Source organism: Aedes aegypti, chromosome 2 (assembly GCF_002204515.2).
Source record: "Aedes aegypti strain LVP_AGWG chromosome 2, AaegL5.0 Primary Assembly, whole genome shotgun sequence".
Classification (NCBI taxonomy): domain Eukaryota; kingdom Metazoa; phylum Arthropoda; class Insecta; order Diptera; family Culicidae; genus Aedes; species Aedes aegypti.
In genome coordinates, this window is record NC_035108.1 from 360,869,654 (window position 1) to 360,889,107 (window position 19,454).

The following is a 19,454-nucleotide window of genomic DNA, read 5'->3' on the forward strand; positions in this document are numbered from 1 at the left end:
GTCGCTGTGGTCTTTGCCGATTGTTCCGGTCCGTATTCTCTCGTTGACGTTCCTGTGCTGATGTGTTTTTACGGTTGGCTTGCAGGGCCTGACACCAACCCCCTAGATTTCCGGAGGACCATTCCCCCTAAATGTTCGGAGGGCCATAGTGCGCAGTTTAGCTTAGAGTCCTTCTCTGGCACTCGGACGATGATCAGCCGCCCCTGACATGGGGAACAGACGCTGTTGTGAGCCGCTCCTAACGTGGAGTACAGACGCTCCAGATTTGCAAAAGCAAACCCCCCTTCCCTGTCAGCATACGACCAAAGTTCCCACCGGGGGTTGGTTACCCGATCTTCCCCAAGGTTACTCGTACCCCGGCCAGTACCACGAGGAGGTAGGGATAGGAGTTGCTGGGCAAGAGGCTAAGGACCGCACAAAGGGGTCTATTTTATTCCTGCAGGTACGCGAGGTACCAATGGTACGCCATGCCCAGCCATTTACCGCGCCTACTAATAAAGTTATCTATCTATTCATCTAAAATTTAAAAAAATGTCGTAATGTCACGAGAAATGTCCAAAACAAGTTTTAGACATATTCTCTGATAAATTTTTGGTCGTATCAAACTCTTTTCTCTTGGTTTCATTTTGTTTTTTTTTTTTTTTATTACTGTTTCGTCTCTTTCTGGTTTCTTTTTAATCTTTTTTTCAGGAAAGAGTTTTTTTTTTAATTTCTATTATTATCATCTAAGCCGATACCACGCTTCTTTTGTAATTTTCTCGGACATCAGCAAACAAATTGCATGTTAACATTCATGCGCTGCTCAATCTTCTATCAATTCACACCGACAGACTTGTTAGAATGTTTTTGAAAACATTTTTACAAAGCTGCGAACATGTCTTGTCAGTGTGACTATAAGCCATTTTACGAGACGTTTCGGAACAGCTGATCGGGATTAAATCCAGCGTGATTTTTAACAACGCCTAATCTTACCAAATGGGGGACATGGAGAAAATGACAAAAAAGAGATCCAAAAATGTTCGTTACTGCAACATTACACCTAGTTGTTGTATCAGCTACCTCTTTGTTACCCAAATTGCACATAAAAAGGCACTTTTGTGATTAGAAATATTTTAATAATTTTTCCCATTTAAGTTTTAGCCTGTATGAAAAGCTACGTTAGAAATGCGCACAGTCATCAACCATCATCGTCGCGAAAACAGACGACGATGATTGAATTCTCCCAGGTCTCCTGTCATTTGACCAGCTTCGTAAAATGGCTCATTGTCGGCAGCTTTCGCATAAGAACTGCAGGCGACTCTGTTCGGCAGCTTCAAATCAGTCGCATTTTGAGGCGTGTTCATTTGAATTGATGACTTCTCTGGCGAAATAGTTTTTATAGTCTCGGAAATCTCGTCAACTGGAAGCTGACAGTACAAAGAATCATCTGAATTTTCAAATTGGTATGTTTTGATAGAATATATAAATTAGAGTGCCTATAAACAAGAGTGACGTCATGTTCCCATTTTGACAGGTCTCATGCCCAATTGTAACGCAGATTTGTATGGAAATGACTGTTCGCCGCTGTTCCAATTTTGACATTGACGCCACTCTTATTCAAATTCACTCTGATATAAATGTGCATTTGACGTTTGTTTGGTTGCCGATAAAATAGTAATTTTTACCACAGAATTTTTTCCCGTGTAGTGTGCGTTGAACGTAGACTCAAAAAAATCATCAACTTTATCACTGTATGTCACATCTAAGATTGTTAATGGAGCTAGTGAAAGGTTCAATGGATATTTCCGAAGATCATTAGGTAATGGTGTTCGTTCGGAACGCCATGATTGAAACCGCATAGATTCGAGCTGCGTTCATGGGTACTAGTATACACGGGAAAAAATTCTGTGGTAAAAATTACTATTTTAGCTGACTACGCCAATTCTTGAAACTATCATGGAATTTCAGACCAATTTACTATGTTTACGATACATCCCAACACATTACTGGTACATTTGACAGAAATAATTTACAACAATCTGATTTCGACAACAGACATGGTAAAATCAAGCGAATTTCTGGTCTGCTGAAAATTGCCGGTGCGAGCGCTTAAGTTAACTCCCTAGAATGGTAGTTTTTACCGCTCAATTTTTTTTTTTTGCGTGTGAGAAAAGTCGGGCTCAATTGACTGTTTAACGATAAACTTGGGACGATCGACGCGCCACTATGTTTCATATAACGGAGGGTATTAGAACTAACTTGGAGGTGATGATTTGGAGGTTATTTGGCAATTTAGAGGTTAAAATCCCCTCCAAACACTAGCGATTTTGCGGTGGGATGTTGACGTTTGATGACGAATAATTTCAATACGATTTCAGAAGCTGTTTCTCTTTGGGAACATGTGATAATGACGTCCAATTGACTGTTTAACGATAAACTTGCGACGATCGACGCGCCACCATATTTCATATAACGGAGGTTATTAGAACTAACTTGGAGGTGATGATTTGGAGGTTATTTGGCAATTTGGAGGTTAAAATCCCCTCCAAACACTAGCGATTTTGCGGTGGGATGTTGACGTTTGATGACGAATATAAAAGGGCCGGTCTACGTAAGTGTGCCAGTATATGTTTGGTATTGGAAACAGCGAAACAGAGGAGGTCGGGTCTAAAAATACCGAAAAATCAAGGATATACTTTTGAAATCTTCCCTTTCCAAAGCTCAAAGGAATCTTTCGAAACAAGTTATTCGAGTGGAAAAATGGTTATCCACATTGAGCTGCTTTAGTGAGATAGGCATAACATAAGCTGATTGTAGTAAAAAAGCTATGAATATTAGACAAAAGACCGCTTCATTAATGTCGAGAAAATTGGGAAACGTCATACCAATGCAAACAGTCAATTGCACCTAACGACAGGCATAGTTTGCTTAGATTGAAAGCCAGGATAATGTCCTCTTCATAGCAATCTGATTTTTCAGGAATCTATTTTTTTTTTTCTTGCAACGCGTAATATCCAAATTTTTTAATTTCCCCGCAATATCGTTCTAACATCAATCCACATCAAGGCATCGATAGGCGCAAGGTGTATGCACAGGCCTATCGATCGCAAGGTTCTTATGGTTCGATTCCAGGTTGCCACGATAACGTTTTTTGTTTTCAAATTTTGGTTTCATAAGGCAAAGCTATGAATTTCCACCCGATTTATCGTGGCGAATTTTCATAAGTGGTTTCTATGTATTTCGTGGCCTATCGTGGACTATTTGCTTGTGTGTAAAAGAACTTATTTATTTTTGGGGTAGTCTAATTACACCGTATGGAAGATTGCAAAATATTAGCAGTAGAACCAACCCTATTATTCGCGTTCCCTTCTGCAACGGATCCGATAAATTCCGAACGATTTCCCAAATGTCAGTTTGTACGTCATCGCCGCGCGTGATGCAACTTGCATGCAACTAAATCCGAGCGCGCAACGATGTGTATACACTGTACGACCAAAGTACCCTTTAAAGGGTAAAAAAGTACCCTCTTTGAGAGAAACTAGTTTAACTCATAAAAAGAGTAAAGGGCCTTTACTCTTTAAAGAGTAAACCGCTTGTACGTCAAGTCAACGAGTGATTTTTACCCTTTATTCCAAATGAATTTTGTTTGGAATGAGAGTAAATTTTACTCTCTTTTACGACTTCATTATTATATGAAATTAATTAAAAGGTATGAATAATGTGCAGACAAATCATTGGGCGTTTTGTTTTGCAGTTTTTTAGGATTTTATTAAATAAATCTTATTAATTAACATCTAGTTAATGTTCTTCTGGACATGCTTCCTTCCATATAATTAGCCCTCGGACATGGTCGCAGTTTCCTGTGCGGCGTCTCGCTCCAGGCCGTAATGACGAATCATGATGCCATATCATACCTGCCTTTTTGTATAGCCGACTCATTCTGTAAGAATATCAATATTTGTTTAATTAAGAACGAGGTGGATAACAAATCTCGATTCATCACTAACCTGCAAGATACTGCTCAATAACCTGCAATCAGGATACGACTTCGGTTGCAACGAAAGATAAAGACATAAGATTTTCTTCACTCATTAAAGAGTAAACCATTGGAACTTACAAATGGGCAAAATTTACCCATTATGCAAAACATTGAAATACCCCTATATTTGACAGCTTCATATATCAGAAAAAAGTGGGTATTTTTTACACCTTATAGGGTAATGTCAAGTTTACAGTGTATGTAGTCGAGTGTGCAACATACACTGTAAACTTGACATTACCCTATAAGGTGTAAAAAATACCCACTTTTTTCTGATATATGAAGCTGTCAAATATAGGGGTATTTCAATGTTTTGCATAATGGGTAAATTTTGCCCATTTGTAAGTTCCAATGGTTTACTCTTTAATGAGTGAAGAAAATCTTACACGCTAACATGGATGTACCCATTAATGGGTACTATGGTACCCATTTTCAAGTAAAGTGGCTTAACTCATTAAAAGAGTAAAGTCGATTTACTCATTAAAGAGTATTCGCTTTGAACTTCAAATAATGGGTATTTTTCACTCTTGGTCTCTAGTATGAAAAAGGGTAATAAAACCCCATTATTTCATGAGCGATGCAGTAGATTGAGGTTAAGGATTACGCGAAATGCATCAGTAAATACAAAAAGTAGAAATAAAAGACTTCATACGACTGGGAACATTGATTTATTACATTTGACGCCATTTATTCAAATATCAAATTCTCTTCTAGAATACTTCCCTGGCGATCCAGGAATCGAATATATAATAAATTTGAAATTGAATCTGCAATCCTGCACAACCCGAGCATCACGGGAATCGCTGTAGCCGGCAGTGAAATTTGATCAGCTTCTTGTTCATAAATCTGCAACAAGACAAGTGATTTGTTTTGAACAACTTACCAGAAAGTGTTTTTGTATATTACTTACGTTTAGGAGAGATGGTATGCGATAATTTTCGTCCATCATATTGGAGAAAACTTAATCAGCTTCCACAACACACCGAGCGGCAACAAACTCCAATAAAAAATGGCGATTTTGCATTGCAAACAATCATGTATACTATTTACCCATTATTGCTATCAGTTAGGATACTTCATTATGAGGTTAAAGTACCCTTTTTTATGTCATTGAAAAATACCCTTTTTCTGACAACTCCATACAGACTATAAAAAAGGGTACAAGAAACCCATTTAATGGGTACTTTTTTGTTAGCGTGTATGGTACCCATTTTCAAGTAAAGTGGCTTAACTCATTAAAAGAGTAAAGTCGATTTACTCATTAAAGAGTATTCGCTTTGAACTTCAAATAATGGGTATTTTTCACTCTTGGTCTCTAGTATGAAAAAGGGTAATAAAACCCCATTATTTCATGAGCGATGCAGTAGATTGAGGTTAAGGATTACGCGAAATGCATCAGTAAATACAAAAAGTAGAAATAAAAGACTTCATACGACTGGGAACATTGATTTATTACATTTGACGCCATTTATTCAAATATCAAATTCTCTTCTAGAATACTTCCCTGGCGATCCAGGAATCGAATATATAATAAATTTGAAATTGAATCTGCAATCCTGCACAACCCGAGCATCACGGGAATCGCTGTAGCCGGCAGTGAAATTTGATCAGCTTCTTGTTCATAAATCTGCAACAAGACAAGTGATTTGTTTTGAACAACTTACCAGAAAGTGTTTTTGTATATTACTTACGTTTAGGAGAGATGGTATGCGATAATTTTCGTCCATCATATTGGGGAAAACTTAATCAGCTTCCACAACACACCGAGCGGCAACAAACTCCAATAAAAAATGGCGATTTTGCATTGCAAACAATCATGTATACTATTTACCCATTATTGCTATCAGTTAGGATACTTCATTATGAGGTTAAAGTACCCTTTTTTATGTCATTGAAAAATACCCTTTTTCTGACAACTCCATACAGACTATAAAAAAGGGTACAAGAAACCCATTTAATGGGTACTTTTTTGTTAGCGTGTATGTCTTTATCTTTCGTTGCAACCGAAGTCGTATCCTGATTGCAGGTTATTGAGCAGTATCTTGCAGGTTAGTGATGAATCGAGATTTGTTATCCACCTCGTTCTTAATTATACAAATATTGATATTCTTACAGAATGAGTCGGCTATACAAAAAGGCAGGTATGATATGGCATCATGATTCGTCATTACGGCCTGGAGCGAGACGCCGCACAGGAAACTGCGACCATGTCCGAGGGCTAATTATATGGAAGGAAGCATGTCCAGAAGAACATTAACTAGATGTTAATTAATAAGATTTATTTAATAAAATCCTAAAAAACTGCAAAACAAAACGCCCAATGATTTGTCTGCACATTATTCATACCTTTTAATTAATTTCATATAATAATGAAGTCGTAAAAGAGAGTAAAATTTACTCTCATTCCAAACAAAATTCATTTGGAATAAAGGGTAAAAATCACTCGTTGACTTGACGTACAAGCGGTTTAAGGCCCAAACGCAATGATAGCGGAACGGCAACGGAATGCGGAACCGGTTCGCCAGTATGAATCACACCATCTCGACTGAGCTGACAACGGATGAAATTGAACCAACACTGAATCGACAAGCTTGTTGTAGTTCACGCTGACGAACCGGTTCCGCATTCCGTTGCCGTTCCGCTACCATTGCGTTTGGGCCTTTACTCTTTAAAGAGTAAAGGCCCTTTACTCTTTTTATGAGTTAAACTAGTTTCTCTCAAAGAGGGTACTTTTTTACCCTTTAAAGGGTACTTTGGTCGTACAGTGTACACAAAACAAACAAACCAGGGGTCCATCGTTGGTAAAATTTCTCAGGGGAAATTCATAACCAGTCGGTAAAAGTCGTCAACCAAGACAGTTCTCAACAAATGGTGTTTCAACTTAATATTGCAAATTATATTTACGCATTCTTAACCTCTCGCATAATTTATGATCTCACACTAACAGTCATTGGTAAACACTCAGGCAAATGTACTATCGATAAACATAGGAATCCCTTATGAAAATTCGCCATAAGAAATCGGATTGAAATTCATTCATTTGCCTTATGAAACCAGAATTTAAAAACAAAAAATGTTTTCGCGGCAACCTGGAATCAAACCAAGAACCTTGCGATCGATAGGCCCGAGCGTACACCACGCGCCTATCGACGCCTTGATGTAGAGTGATGCTAAAACGATATATAAAGCTTTCGTATTGCAATAATCGTTCCACCTTTCATAAGGCAAAATGTATGAAATTCGATAGTCTAGTTCGCTGCGTGAAGAAGTGAATACCTTATTTAACAATGCTACGATGAAAACAAAATTCTCTTCCATGTCCCACGCGATTTCTCAAAACTCATCGAGCAACCCCTCGTCAATGTCCGAAACGGGATTCGGATTGTGTGCGTGATGTTGCATCGCTTGTGTTGTGTCTCGTGTGTGCGAGCGGAGCGCTGAAAAGGCGACAGAAGAAAAGCAGCAGAGCGATAAGACGACACGGTCGGATTTTTTGCTCTTGTGTGGTGCAAAGTTTGCTGTCGAAAAAATAAAGATCCCGTTTCGGGGACACAACAAAAGCGATCAAAACTTGCGTCATATCACAGTTGGCGGCACCGGTTCCATCCGGGAAGTGTCCATTGAAGGAGAAAAGCGGTCCGGAAGCGAAAAAAACGGTAAGTAAAAATCGTCTGGATTCCTGGCTCCAGAGACCGAAGACGTCGCGTGTGTTTTTCGAGGACTTTTTCATGACGTTTTTTTTCTGCTCTACAGTGACTCAATTTCATAAGTGTACAGGACACTACAAGTTTAAGAAGAAACCTACTAAAGTTTAATGTTATATTGTATATTCAAAATGTTTTATCATTAATGAAGGTCGTGGGTGTCAATTTATTCGACAAACATGAAACTTATACACTCATTTTGATCTTTGAAGAAGAGTTGTTGATCCATTTTGACTTGATTATGATTGTTCCACTTCAAAAAATGTCTGATTAAATAAATGTTTTCAATGATAGGATTTTCCTCTTAGAAATGCTTTGATGATTTCCTTAGATATCGAAATTTGTTGTAGATTGGTTTGAATATATTTTTTGGTAATCATTTAATTTATTCTTCCAGCAGTTTACAGTACTATACCAGGAAGGGAACTCAGAATCATTTTCAAAAGTTTATTTTGAATCCTCTGCGCATTACAAGTTGTTCTGTTGTTGTTCTCTGCAGAGCTTCCTTCCTGGTATTACAACAGTTAGTCCATATTGGATCAGCATACAACATAGCTGGCCTGAAAATTTGATTGAATACCAAAAGCTTGTTCTTAAGACAAAGTTTAGATTTTCTATTAATGATTGGATAAATATTTTTTACATAATTGTTACGCTTGGCTGGAATGTCCTTAATGTGATTTTTAAAACTTAAATGTTTATCTAGCACGAGCCCTAGATACTTAGCTTCTGACCATCGTGATAACATGTTTACTGCCCATAAAAGCATATCAGTCCCATGTCTGCTGGATTTCCTATTCACATGGGACAATTATGCGTTTATGGGCAGTTTACTTGAAGGTTTCAGACAAAGTGCTTCTGGTTCATGTTGGAATATTATAAGTTAAGTTTTGGAAGCATTAGGAGAAATCTTCCATTTTTGCAAGTATGAAGAAAAAATATCCAACACAATGTAACAGATGACACGCAGACTTCGTCCTTTGGCGGAAAGGCCTGTGTCGTCCGCAAACAAAAATGTTTGACATTCCTGAGCTAACTCAGGTAAGTCAGATGTGAACGAATCAAATTTGTTACACGTAAAAGAAGGTGAGTGGTCGAATGTCCATGTTCAAAAAACCAGCATGATATGTGAATGGCCCTGGTAACATTTTTGTTGGTGATGACGTGCCCGTCTCTTTCTGGGCAAAATTGAAACAAATAGCATCGAGTTAGGGAACATTGAGGTATCAGAAGGCCGGCTCCAAAGGTACGTTCCCCACCAGTTGGGAGATTTGTGCCATCGCCATATTTGAGCCTATTTCATCATCTACCCGATGGCAGAAGAAAGGGAAGGGAAAGATGGGAGAAAATAGGAGTGGGATCCCTTGAAGAGGGAAGATCGCATAAGCGATATGAGAGCATGTAGCTCCATACCACAATGGCTTCGAACTGCGCCCTAAAAAGGGCACTGCAAAACGCATGAGCGTAAAGAGAGCCTATAGCTCATTACCACAGCGGGTTAAGAATAACAGAATGTCTTGAAGATTCAGACTTCTGAATTCAGTTTCACTTAATATTGTGCTCTGCAAGATAAATCCACGTAATGCGATTATCTGAAAATGTCGATATACCGTCGCAGTGATAATAAAAATTACCAAATTTGGAACATTTGCGTCCATGAAGAACGAAAAAATCCAAGCCTACTTGAATTTTGACGTTGCGTTTGCGCGCATATCTTCTGCGCGTTACCGCCGCCGCTGGATGTGGATTTAAAATGAGCGCCGCAATAAGTGTTTACCAAGTAATTGGAATCGCATCGCAAAAACTGGACAGTTTCATATCAGGTGATACGAAGTTCCATATTCGGAGTCACAACTATCACACACTAATGAGTCAGCACGCTGAATATTTGTCATATGATAGTTGAGTCGGCAGTGGCCTGTCAACGCTCTGACCAAGAGACTGCAATTCTGCTTTGACAGATTTGTTGAATACTTCGCCACCCTTGGAGATTGCTCAGTAATGTACAATTTTGTTTGACGACACGACTCCAAACTACTCCGATATTGCTTGTGCTGAGTTGCCGCCCAAGAATTTATCTGAAGCTTCACCCAGCACTTCGAAATTGGAATAGTCGGTTTGCCAAATAAACATCACGGATGTGATGATCGCAGAGGCGTCGCGTCCGCATGTGCAACATGTGCACTGCACAGGTGGCAATTCGTTCATCCAAACCACCTACAATATGTACTGCTTTTATAATAATTCTTCCAACAAAATTTATCCCATTTCATGTTTTTTCTATTGCTGATAGGTTGCAACACAATTTTCACCTATCAATTATTACATTTTTGCTAAGCAAATGAAATGCAATATCTGGTTCATGCGATCTGAGACTTAATTTTCCATACGCGCTTCGCGCGATGTATGCTCCGCAACATTTTGTTCCATGCTACACTTTGCTGCTGTGACGATGGAAACCAACGCGTGCACTCTCATCGGGAAACGCGCTGCCTTGTATCGTACACGCAATCCTGCATATGTGGTAGAAAGCTTTTTGAACTACAAATGCCAGTGTGTTAGTAGCCAAAGCGTCAACTCTGGCCGGTGCACAGTTTTGCTACATCAACAAATTTGATCCGTTCGAGCGTGCGGATGGCGAGACAAGACAGAAGTCAATCCACGAGAGAGATCCATTTTGCTTGCTCTCACGCTTGTGGTGTGAAGAGCAAGCGTGATTTTTCTGGCGGCTGGCGGTAGGAAGTTTTTGCTAGTTGGCTTGGTACTCAGTACTCACGCTGTTGCTTTTTGTTGTTTACTGGTTAAAACCCGTGCTAATAACAGACCAATCAGATGACAACCAGAAAACTAACTCAAGAGCGGTCGCATCCTTCGTCAACCCCAGCATCTTCACGCTTGTAGTATGTTTTAAAAGTCAGCATATTTCATGATGCGTGCACTAAGTAGGGTAAGGAGGGGCAATATGGTCTTGCGGGGTAATATGAGCCATCTTTCATTTGAACTTAAAAATCCGATTTTGATCCTGATAAGGCCGGAACAAATTTGAAATTTAAATTTTATCTCCCCCCCCTTCAAAATTTTCAAAAAGTCAGAAGAGGAAAATAAATAAATTATCTAATTTTCAGTGTTGATTTTCTTTATTTTCCGTGTTTTTTGCTAGTTTTATTTTTTGTCTGTACTGTATTACATGAGATAGCATGTGTTATTGGATTACAAGTCCTCAATTTGATTGTTTTACTGTAACAGTGTGGCCTATGAAAATAGATTTTTTTATGATTTACATGGATTCTGTTTCTTCTTGGCATTACGTCCCCCCACTGGAACAGAGCCTGCTTATCAGCTTAGTGTTCTTATGGAGCACTTCCACAGTTATTAACTGAGAGCTTTCAGTGCCAAAATTGCCATTTTCGCATTTGTATATCATGTGGCAGGTAAGATGTCCTTTAACGCCCAGGGAAGTCAAGGAAATTTCCATAACGAAAAGACCGGGAATATCACATACATGTTGGACCAAATTGAAATAATCTAAATATGATTTCAAGTTGCATATAAGTGCAACATTTTCCCAGTCTTCTTAAAATTGTTAATAGCTAGAGTACAATTTGAAAGCCGTTTTATGAAAAATGTTATGCGATCGATGTTAAGAATTAAAAAAAAAATCATGATCAAACATTTTGATTTGACGGATATATGAATTGAAAAATGATGACTTTTCCTGAATTTCCATTTTATTATTTTTTGTCCCCCCCCCCTTGACACATTTTGGTGGAAGGTGACAAAAGAAGATTTTAAGATTTGTTCCGGCCTAACTTCAGGACCTCTTAAAATATACTTCAATTAGCCGTAATCAACGTAAAAACCGTGTGAAAATCTGATTTTGTACTTCATATATTCATGAAAATCTAAAGCTTTGATGCCACTACGAAAACCTTATATGATTTTGGATGCATAAATAAGCTTTGTATAAAGTTTTGTTTATTGTTTCTAATTAAATAAACAGAAGAAGTAGGGCGAATAGAAACAAAGCATGACAAAGATGCACTTAAAAAGTGTTTTTTTTTTTAAATTGAAATGAAAAAAAATACTGATCGTTACTGAATACTAATTCTTTTCGTCAGTGCTGCTGAAATCGTTACTGATGACCCGCATAATTAGAATTATTTTTATGTTCAAATTTACAATTTGCCCATAATCATTAAAAATTGGTAAAATAGAAAAACTATTGGTGTAATTGATAAATCAAACTCAACAACCCGAATTGCATATGTTATCTTGAACGTTTTCAAACAACTGAAATATAAGAAGAAAATTATATTTGAACACCCATTTTTATTAAAAATAGTTTAATCCAAGGTATACCTAATAATGACAAAAACAAAATGATACTAATTTAGAAGTGCACAGGTTGACAATGAGGCCACGCGACGCCTCTGGATGATCGATAATTCGTTCCAGACATTTCAGAAGAAAAGAGGTCAGACTGATTGGTCTAAAACTCTTCGCTTCTTCACGCACGCCCTCCTTTCGGGATAAACTTTACAGTAATATAACGCCAGGATCTGGGAATATACCCGGTATCGAGTAAGAGAGGTAAATTGTAATGTGAAACTGAAACAGATAGCATCGAGTTAGGGAACATCAAGTTGGAGATGTATCGACTTATAGAGGTATCCAAGCATGCTAGATTCGAACGTCCAATAAAATGCCTTATTCAGTTTTTAAGCAGTTTCATAGCAGAAATAATTAAAAAATATTAGCAATGTTTTTTTTTTAATTTATTTATGTTTCGTATAGGGGAATGTAGGACAGTTTTGCCACATTTAAAAAAAGTTGTTAAAAGTATTGGAATATAATGTAATCTTCAAATTTTTGCATGATTTCCAACACTTAACTTAATACACTACATTCGCGTGATTTCCGTTGTCTTAGCACTCATTATTCGTTATGGATTAAAATTATTTCATATAATCTAAAAAATTTTTTTTTCATATTTTTTGATAGTTATTAGTTTATAAATAACAGTTCATGCATAAAGACCCAAACGTAATGATAGCAGAACGGCAAGGGAAAGCGCAACCGGTTCACCAGCATGAATTACACCATTTCGACTGAGCTGTCGACGAATGAAAGTTTACCAACACTGAGTCGACAAGCATGTTACAATTCATGCTGGCGATCTGGTTCCGCATTTCGTTGCCGTTCCGCTATTATAGCGTTTGGGCCTTAAAGATCATTGTTTTAAAGAGCATTCTAGGAGTCAAACATTATCAAACTAAACTGATGAAATGAGGGCTTTTCGGGACAATATGGGCAGTTTGTTTGAAACTAAGCGGTAAAAAATTACAGTGCCGTTTTGGGGTAATGGCCGTTCTTTTTAAGAATTTCTATATTCCGTCATTTTACATATTGTCTACCTTAGCAGCCATTTCTTCTGCCATTCTGCAGCATTGGTAGCAAACGAATCTCATTGCATCGGTACTAAACCCTATCACTCCTGTGGTATTCCTTCTGTTCTTCCACAAGAAACGTGAAGGGTCCAATAAACAACAATATAAACAATACAAAACATCCACAATTTGTAATCAAACGGTTACATGTTTTTGATTTTTTATTTTTTATTTGTTTATTGCTAGTAACCTTTAGCGTTTTTTGCTTCATTTCCTTGCTAGCTTTAGGATTGCACACTGTTTTTCAATGAAATTTCAAAAATCGATGTAGTTTTCAGGGGGTGTTCATTTCATCCCTTTGGCGAGTTTTCCCTGACTTCCGCTATGCCCGCTCATAAATTGTTCAAATCTACACTGTTACTTCAATAGGACCTAAGTTAAGCGTAAATACGGGGGTTCTAGGGGTGTCTAAGCCCCCCTAAAAATCTCAAGCTCCCTCTAGAAAATTAAAACTGGCAGGACTTGCATTATGCTTGAGAAAATTACTGACGGTCGGGGTTCTAAGCCCCCTCTAGCATTAAACTCAAGTTACGCTAATGGACCTAACTGACATGAGCGATTTGTCTTCATCGCTCATCTATTTCGCTTCGCTACTTCGCTAAATTAGATAAATCTGTGATATTTCTTGTTAATGAAGCAAGATATAGTGATTCTTCATCCTACAAAAAGATGATTCTTCATCCTATGGTACGAAAAGAGAATCAGTTTTCTGCAATAGCTCAAAGATAGCAACGATAAAGAAAAATCTATGAATGCAGATAAGCTATTTCGAATAAAACAACACAGAAATGTACTCTTATACATCGGAACAACGCAGTGAAAAAATATTGTTGAATGTTGTATGTTTGAGTTTTAATAGATGTACAAATATGGAATAGGTTCAATTTCAGAAACAAATTCAGTAGGGTGCCGGTACCAATGGTTGTAATGTATCAGTAGATTGGACTATGGAATAAAACGTACATTTTTCGATAAAAACGGCTTGTGCTATTTTTAGTGGATAGATCGTCTCTAGTTTAGTTGATTTGCCAAATTTCAGCTTTTTATTTTATCAAAAAGTCATATAAATAATTAAGTTTATGCAAAAAATTTGCTCCCTTGCACCAGTAGTTGCCGTCGTGTTCCAATAGTGGATCAACGGATGGAAGCAGTTTTTGAAATGGATGTTTAAAAATGAAGAAAAGCCCCAGAGATGATCTTTATGCTTTATCCGAAAGATATTATTTGCTGTTCCGAGGGAAAAATGATAAACCTATGTAAAAATTTACCATTTTGTTTAAAATTCCTTGTATCATTCCCGAACGTCTACTACTGGAGCACTAGCGCAACTACTGGAACACGTGTACCAATAGTGGCTCAAGCGATTTCATCTTAAAAAATAGTTTTATCACTCTTTTTATATTTTTCCCATATAGTAGAGGTTGAAATCTTTCTGCTGACACCGAAAGATCTCTGTTAAGGATTTTCGTTATTTTGTTATGATTTTTCATAGCTTAGGTAGTGCACTAATGGCACCGGCACCCTACTTATCCATTATTCCAAAGATGAAAGCAAATTATGCCAGTCTATGATTGTCGAACAATGTACGACACCTATGAGCTTCATTCAAAACGACACATAATTAAAAATGGAATTATGATTGTTTTTTAAACAACTTGATGTAAAAACAGCGCCCTGTACGAATATGAGTTTGAGTCACTGTAATTTGATATCTCGCTTTTTCATGTATGTTTTTTCTCTCTCACACCGACTTGAACAATGTTTAGTGGAAGAACCAACAAGAAAGCATTCATCAGAAGTCGGAACAGCAAGGATCTGGATCTAGAAGGAGGAAGTTCCGGGAGCGAAAGAAAAATGAATCGAGCGTTGGATTATCGACGAAAATAAAAAAAGAAACAATTGTAACAGTGACTATTGGCAGACGGGAACAGGAAGAAGCAAGGATTTTCGAAGGGTAGAGGAGTAGGAAGCAGATTAACAAAAATGGCCAACAGCAAACGCACAATTCGCGTATTTAGCCTGTTGGTGATCTTCTTGCAATTGAAGGCCCGGGTTCATTCGGAACAGCCTCAACAGGAATTGCAGCAGCAGCACCATAGCGATCAGCTGGGTTTTGGCGCACAGGAAATGTTTTCGCCGTCGTCGCAGGATTTAATGGACGAAATGTTCCAGAGGGGCGAAGCGGTTGTCAGGGGACCCGGAGTATTGGGAACCGACAAGACGAGCCCAGAGTTGGTGGGAAATCTGGTGTTCCAGCCCAGCTTGCTGGATTTCTTGGAACGCTCGATTGGTGATCCGCACAACCAGGTGGTAATCCTGATTAACAAACATAAGAGTCGAAGCGTGTTTCTGGGCTCAATCTCTGGCAGTACGCCGGATTTCTACAGTTCTTACTTCAAGGAGTCGGTCATTCCACCGGAAGGAAACACCACCTTCAACGTAGTGTTCCTTCCTCGACAGCTTGGAGCTACGGATGGATCGATTGAGATTCACACATCATTTGGACTGTTGCAGTACCATGTCAAAGGGGAAGGTATCGAGTGTCCTTATCGGCTCAAACCCTTGGTGGGCCTAACGGCGCCCTTGAATGCCACACTTACACCTGAGATTACGCTGTATAATCCACACGATTCACCACTACAGATTGTGGAAATCTACAGCAGCGGAGGCAGCTTCCAGTTGGAACTGCCAAGTGGCGCCCAGGAAGGTCCACAAGCCCTATGGGAAATTCCTCCGCACAGCACAAGGAGTGTAATCCGTGTTCGATTTCACGGCAAAACTCCCGGAAAGCATACGTCTTACGTGCGAATAAAGATATCCGGTGGAAGCGAAGAGCCAACGCTTATTGACAAAATGCTAGTGGTTCCAATCGAGATCGAAATACGGAAAGAAACTGGTCTTTACACACAAGTACCTTTTCTGGATATCATTGCTGATAGCACGAAAGAGAATCTAACTAAAATAAGTTGGAATGTGACAAATTCTGGCGAACGTCCAATGTTTATCAAGTTAGCAAGCGCCTTTCCTCGTGGAAACCTTTTTGACGTTTTAACAGGATATGACGTTATTGTTACTCGACAACCACAAGACATGATTCATTTGCAGATTGATTGGACTCAATTCCCTCCAGATTTAAAAGTGGTATCAGGAGTAGTTATGGTTGGCTATGATTCTACAAGTACACCGAACAGAAACCCTGAGTTCTCATTCGTAATTCCTTTCTCTGTTCAAATCCTCAGAGGAAGCATACAATACGAGCCGGAAATTCTAAAATTCCGTACATCAGATGATGGCCACCACCTAAGTCGAAATACGCAACCGCAAACTCCACGGCGTTTGGTAATCAGAAACAACTTGAACGTGCCATTATATATCTCCAACATAACCGTACCTGAGAATTGCTCTAAAAATTTCCGGATCGAAGGATTCCGGCCCAAAGTTCTACAACCAGATCAGGCAGAAACTCTCCTCCGGATATCGCGCATTACCACAGACAACCTCAACCGATCCATTTCGTCGTACATCCGCCTAGTGACGAACGTCACCGATTACAACCTTCCCGTCTACAGCTATACCGGAAAGTTGAAACGTATACTCCCATTTTCCACAACTACGCCCCGTCCCCCGTCGGAATACGAAAAGCTAGATCTGGACGATAAGGAACTAAACTTCGGTATACTACCGATCTCGACGATTGGCGAAACGCTGATCGCCTTCTTTAACTCCAATCCGGTGGAGATCGCCATCCGGCACTGGAAGGGTGCCATCACGTCGGAAGGTTCGGGAGCACCCACCATCACGGTGATCCTTCGGGGCTGTGGACCCCACTCAGGCGAAAATCTCATCTTCTGCCACACCATTTTGCCGAAGCACTGGATCGTGTTCCAGGTCAGTGTGCAATCCAGCACGACCGATAGCTACCAGGGACGGTTTAGCATTACCACCGACTACGAGGAGATTGTGACACCGATCAGCTTTACCACAGCCGTTGGCAACCTGGAACTCAACCGGGAGCTGCTGCACTTCGATGATTGCTTCCCGGTAAGTAAACGCACGCTTTTAAGACTTTGATATTTAGACAGCTCAGCGGTTTTTTTTGTGTGGTGAACTTGTTATCAGCTCGAACGATATGTTGGCGATAGAAGGATGGGGTGTGTTCTTTATTTTGTTTATTTATTGCTTCGTGAGAGCTATAAGAGCTTCTCGTCTCTGTTTTCAGTTTTTGTTGATGTTTATTGAAATCATATGGATGAGATGTTCAGTAAGCGATAACTACCGACCGCAGTAATGTTTATTATTATTTGTTTCCCATCGACTAATGCTGCCCTTCGCAGTAGCGTCCCCTGCGAATGCACATTTAGATCAGATTACCGAATTCGGTAATCCATTTACCGAAATCTCAACAGCTGACCAGTCGGTAATCCTTTCGGTAATCCAACATACTACAGACCGTTCGGTGATTTGCATTTTTTTTTATCTTTATTAACGAGATTTTTAGCCCGGGGCTAGTTCATCTCGGGACCAACGGCTTTACTTCCCTTCCGAAGGAAGTCGTCACTGACATTTTTAGTGACTATCTCGGGGATGGGATTCGATCCCAGGTCCTCGGCGTGAGAGGCGTGTGTTCTAATCACTACACCAGGTCCGCCCCCCGGTGATTTGCATTTTGGAGCGCAGTTGTCAAACTAACCGATCCTTCGGTAATCGTTTACCGAAAAACTAACCCCAGACCCCCGGGTTTTTTTTTCTCGGAAACCAAATTTTTCATGAAGCGAAAAGCAAATCATAATCAATGAAACTATTTTATTCATTCAGATGATATGGAACAGATAAAACATAATATTGTAAACTTGTTGGATACAACAATAAAGTTCATACGCATATGGAACTTATTTCAGATGCATCGATCAAAAACGATATCGTCCGTGTGACCGGGGAAACATAATTCAAAACAGCACTTATTGATGGCCGGCCTGCAAATAATTTAGTTTATTATTACACAGAAAACATCCAAACTGTACTTTAGTTACCTTCTTCGTACTTATTAGCCTACAAAATGATTGAAATTACTAAGCCGCTCCAAGAACTTTTTCGCAACGATGAAAAAAATCACACGTCACGGTTTGACGTCTTCAAATTACGACATTACCGATTTCGGTAATCTGTCATATCGATTACCGAAGTTTCAGCAGAATACTTTACAGTTTTCGGTAATACTGAGAATTCACAGATGTTTCGGTAAATTTGTTGACAGATTTATCTCAGTTTACCGAACTTCAGTAATTTTTAAAAAGGCGCGCTGTCAAAACCCTTAAATTTTATCGAATCATCGGTGTTTTGGTGAATTACCGATTAGTTTCGGTAATTTTATTTACCGAACTCATAGCCTCTGTTTAAGTGTGTGGCAATCAATCTCGTGACAAATTATCAAAAGATGTTTGTTTTATTCATAAAATTAAAACTTATTGCATTTTGTTGCCATACGATTTGATTCCAGATTGAAATGGGCACCCTTACTTGGATTTATTGAACTTCTGTAATACCTTCCATTCAAGACAAATTGCAAATTTCCTCCATATACATAAATGTATTTGTGTTAATTGCAAATGTTGCGTCAATTTTGGTTAAATAAAACTATGTTTTGATCATAAACGTTTAGGAGAAACAAAACCTATAATTTCCGTGGATATTAATACCCATTTTCGTATTTTTCTGATATCGTTTTAGTACTTGGAGCGTAGTCAGATAAAACTAGGCATTTTAGTTTTGAGCTACATTTTCAAAACATTCTTACGTGAGTTTGTTGCTGAATGGGTAAGGATTTATACGAGCTGAATTCGAATGATCAGAATAGTCCAAAAACATTGATTGTGTTTTGTTTCTTCACACTATTCCTTATAAACTACCTTAAATCTCTACTTTTGTAATATATTTTTTTTTACTTTCACATTTATGCGTAAACTAAATCTACAAATCAGTTTCATTTCGTTAAATTTCTCATTTTACGTGGTAAAAGATGAACAAAACTATAAAACAAAAACGCAAACTATCATTTAAAAAAATAGTACTCTTTGTAGGCATTGCTATTTCCACCATCCGGATTTTTTGTTTGAATTTTTATAGTTCATGTGAAAGTGTTATCTCTTCGCTGGTTGGTTTCAATAATGCATTGGATGTGATTTTCGTGTTCCTGAATATTAAATACAGGTCTTGATGGTTGGAAATAACCGGAACAAAATTTTAAGAGCAGAAAGGAATTTTATTTAACTAGCTTGAGTGAAGACT

General features: G+C 38.6%; 1 protein-coding gene across 1 annotated transcript in view; it reads left to right on the top strand.

Moving 5' to 3' along the window:
• Positions 1-7,451: 7,451 nt before the first annotated feature.
• The window catches only part of LOC5567315 (transmembrane protein 131 homolog), a 41,824-nt gene continuing 29,821 nt past the window's right edge, over positions 7,452-19,454 (top strand). The window contains exons 1-2 of the mRNA XM_001651700.2: positions 7,452-7,674; positions 14,936-17,210. Of these exons, the coding sequence (XP_001651750.1) occupies positions 15,153-17,210 (2,058 nt within the window). The 5' untranslated portion in view covers positions 7,452-7,674; positions 14,936-15,152. The remainder of the gene's footprint in view (positions 7,675-14,935; positions 17,211-19,454) is intronic.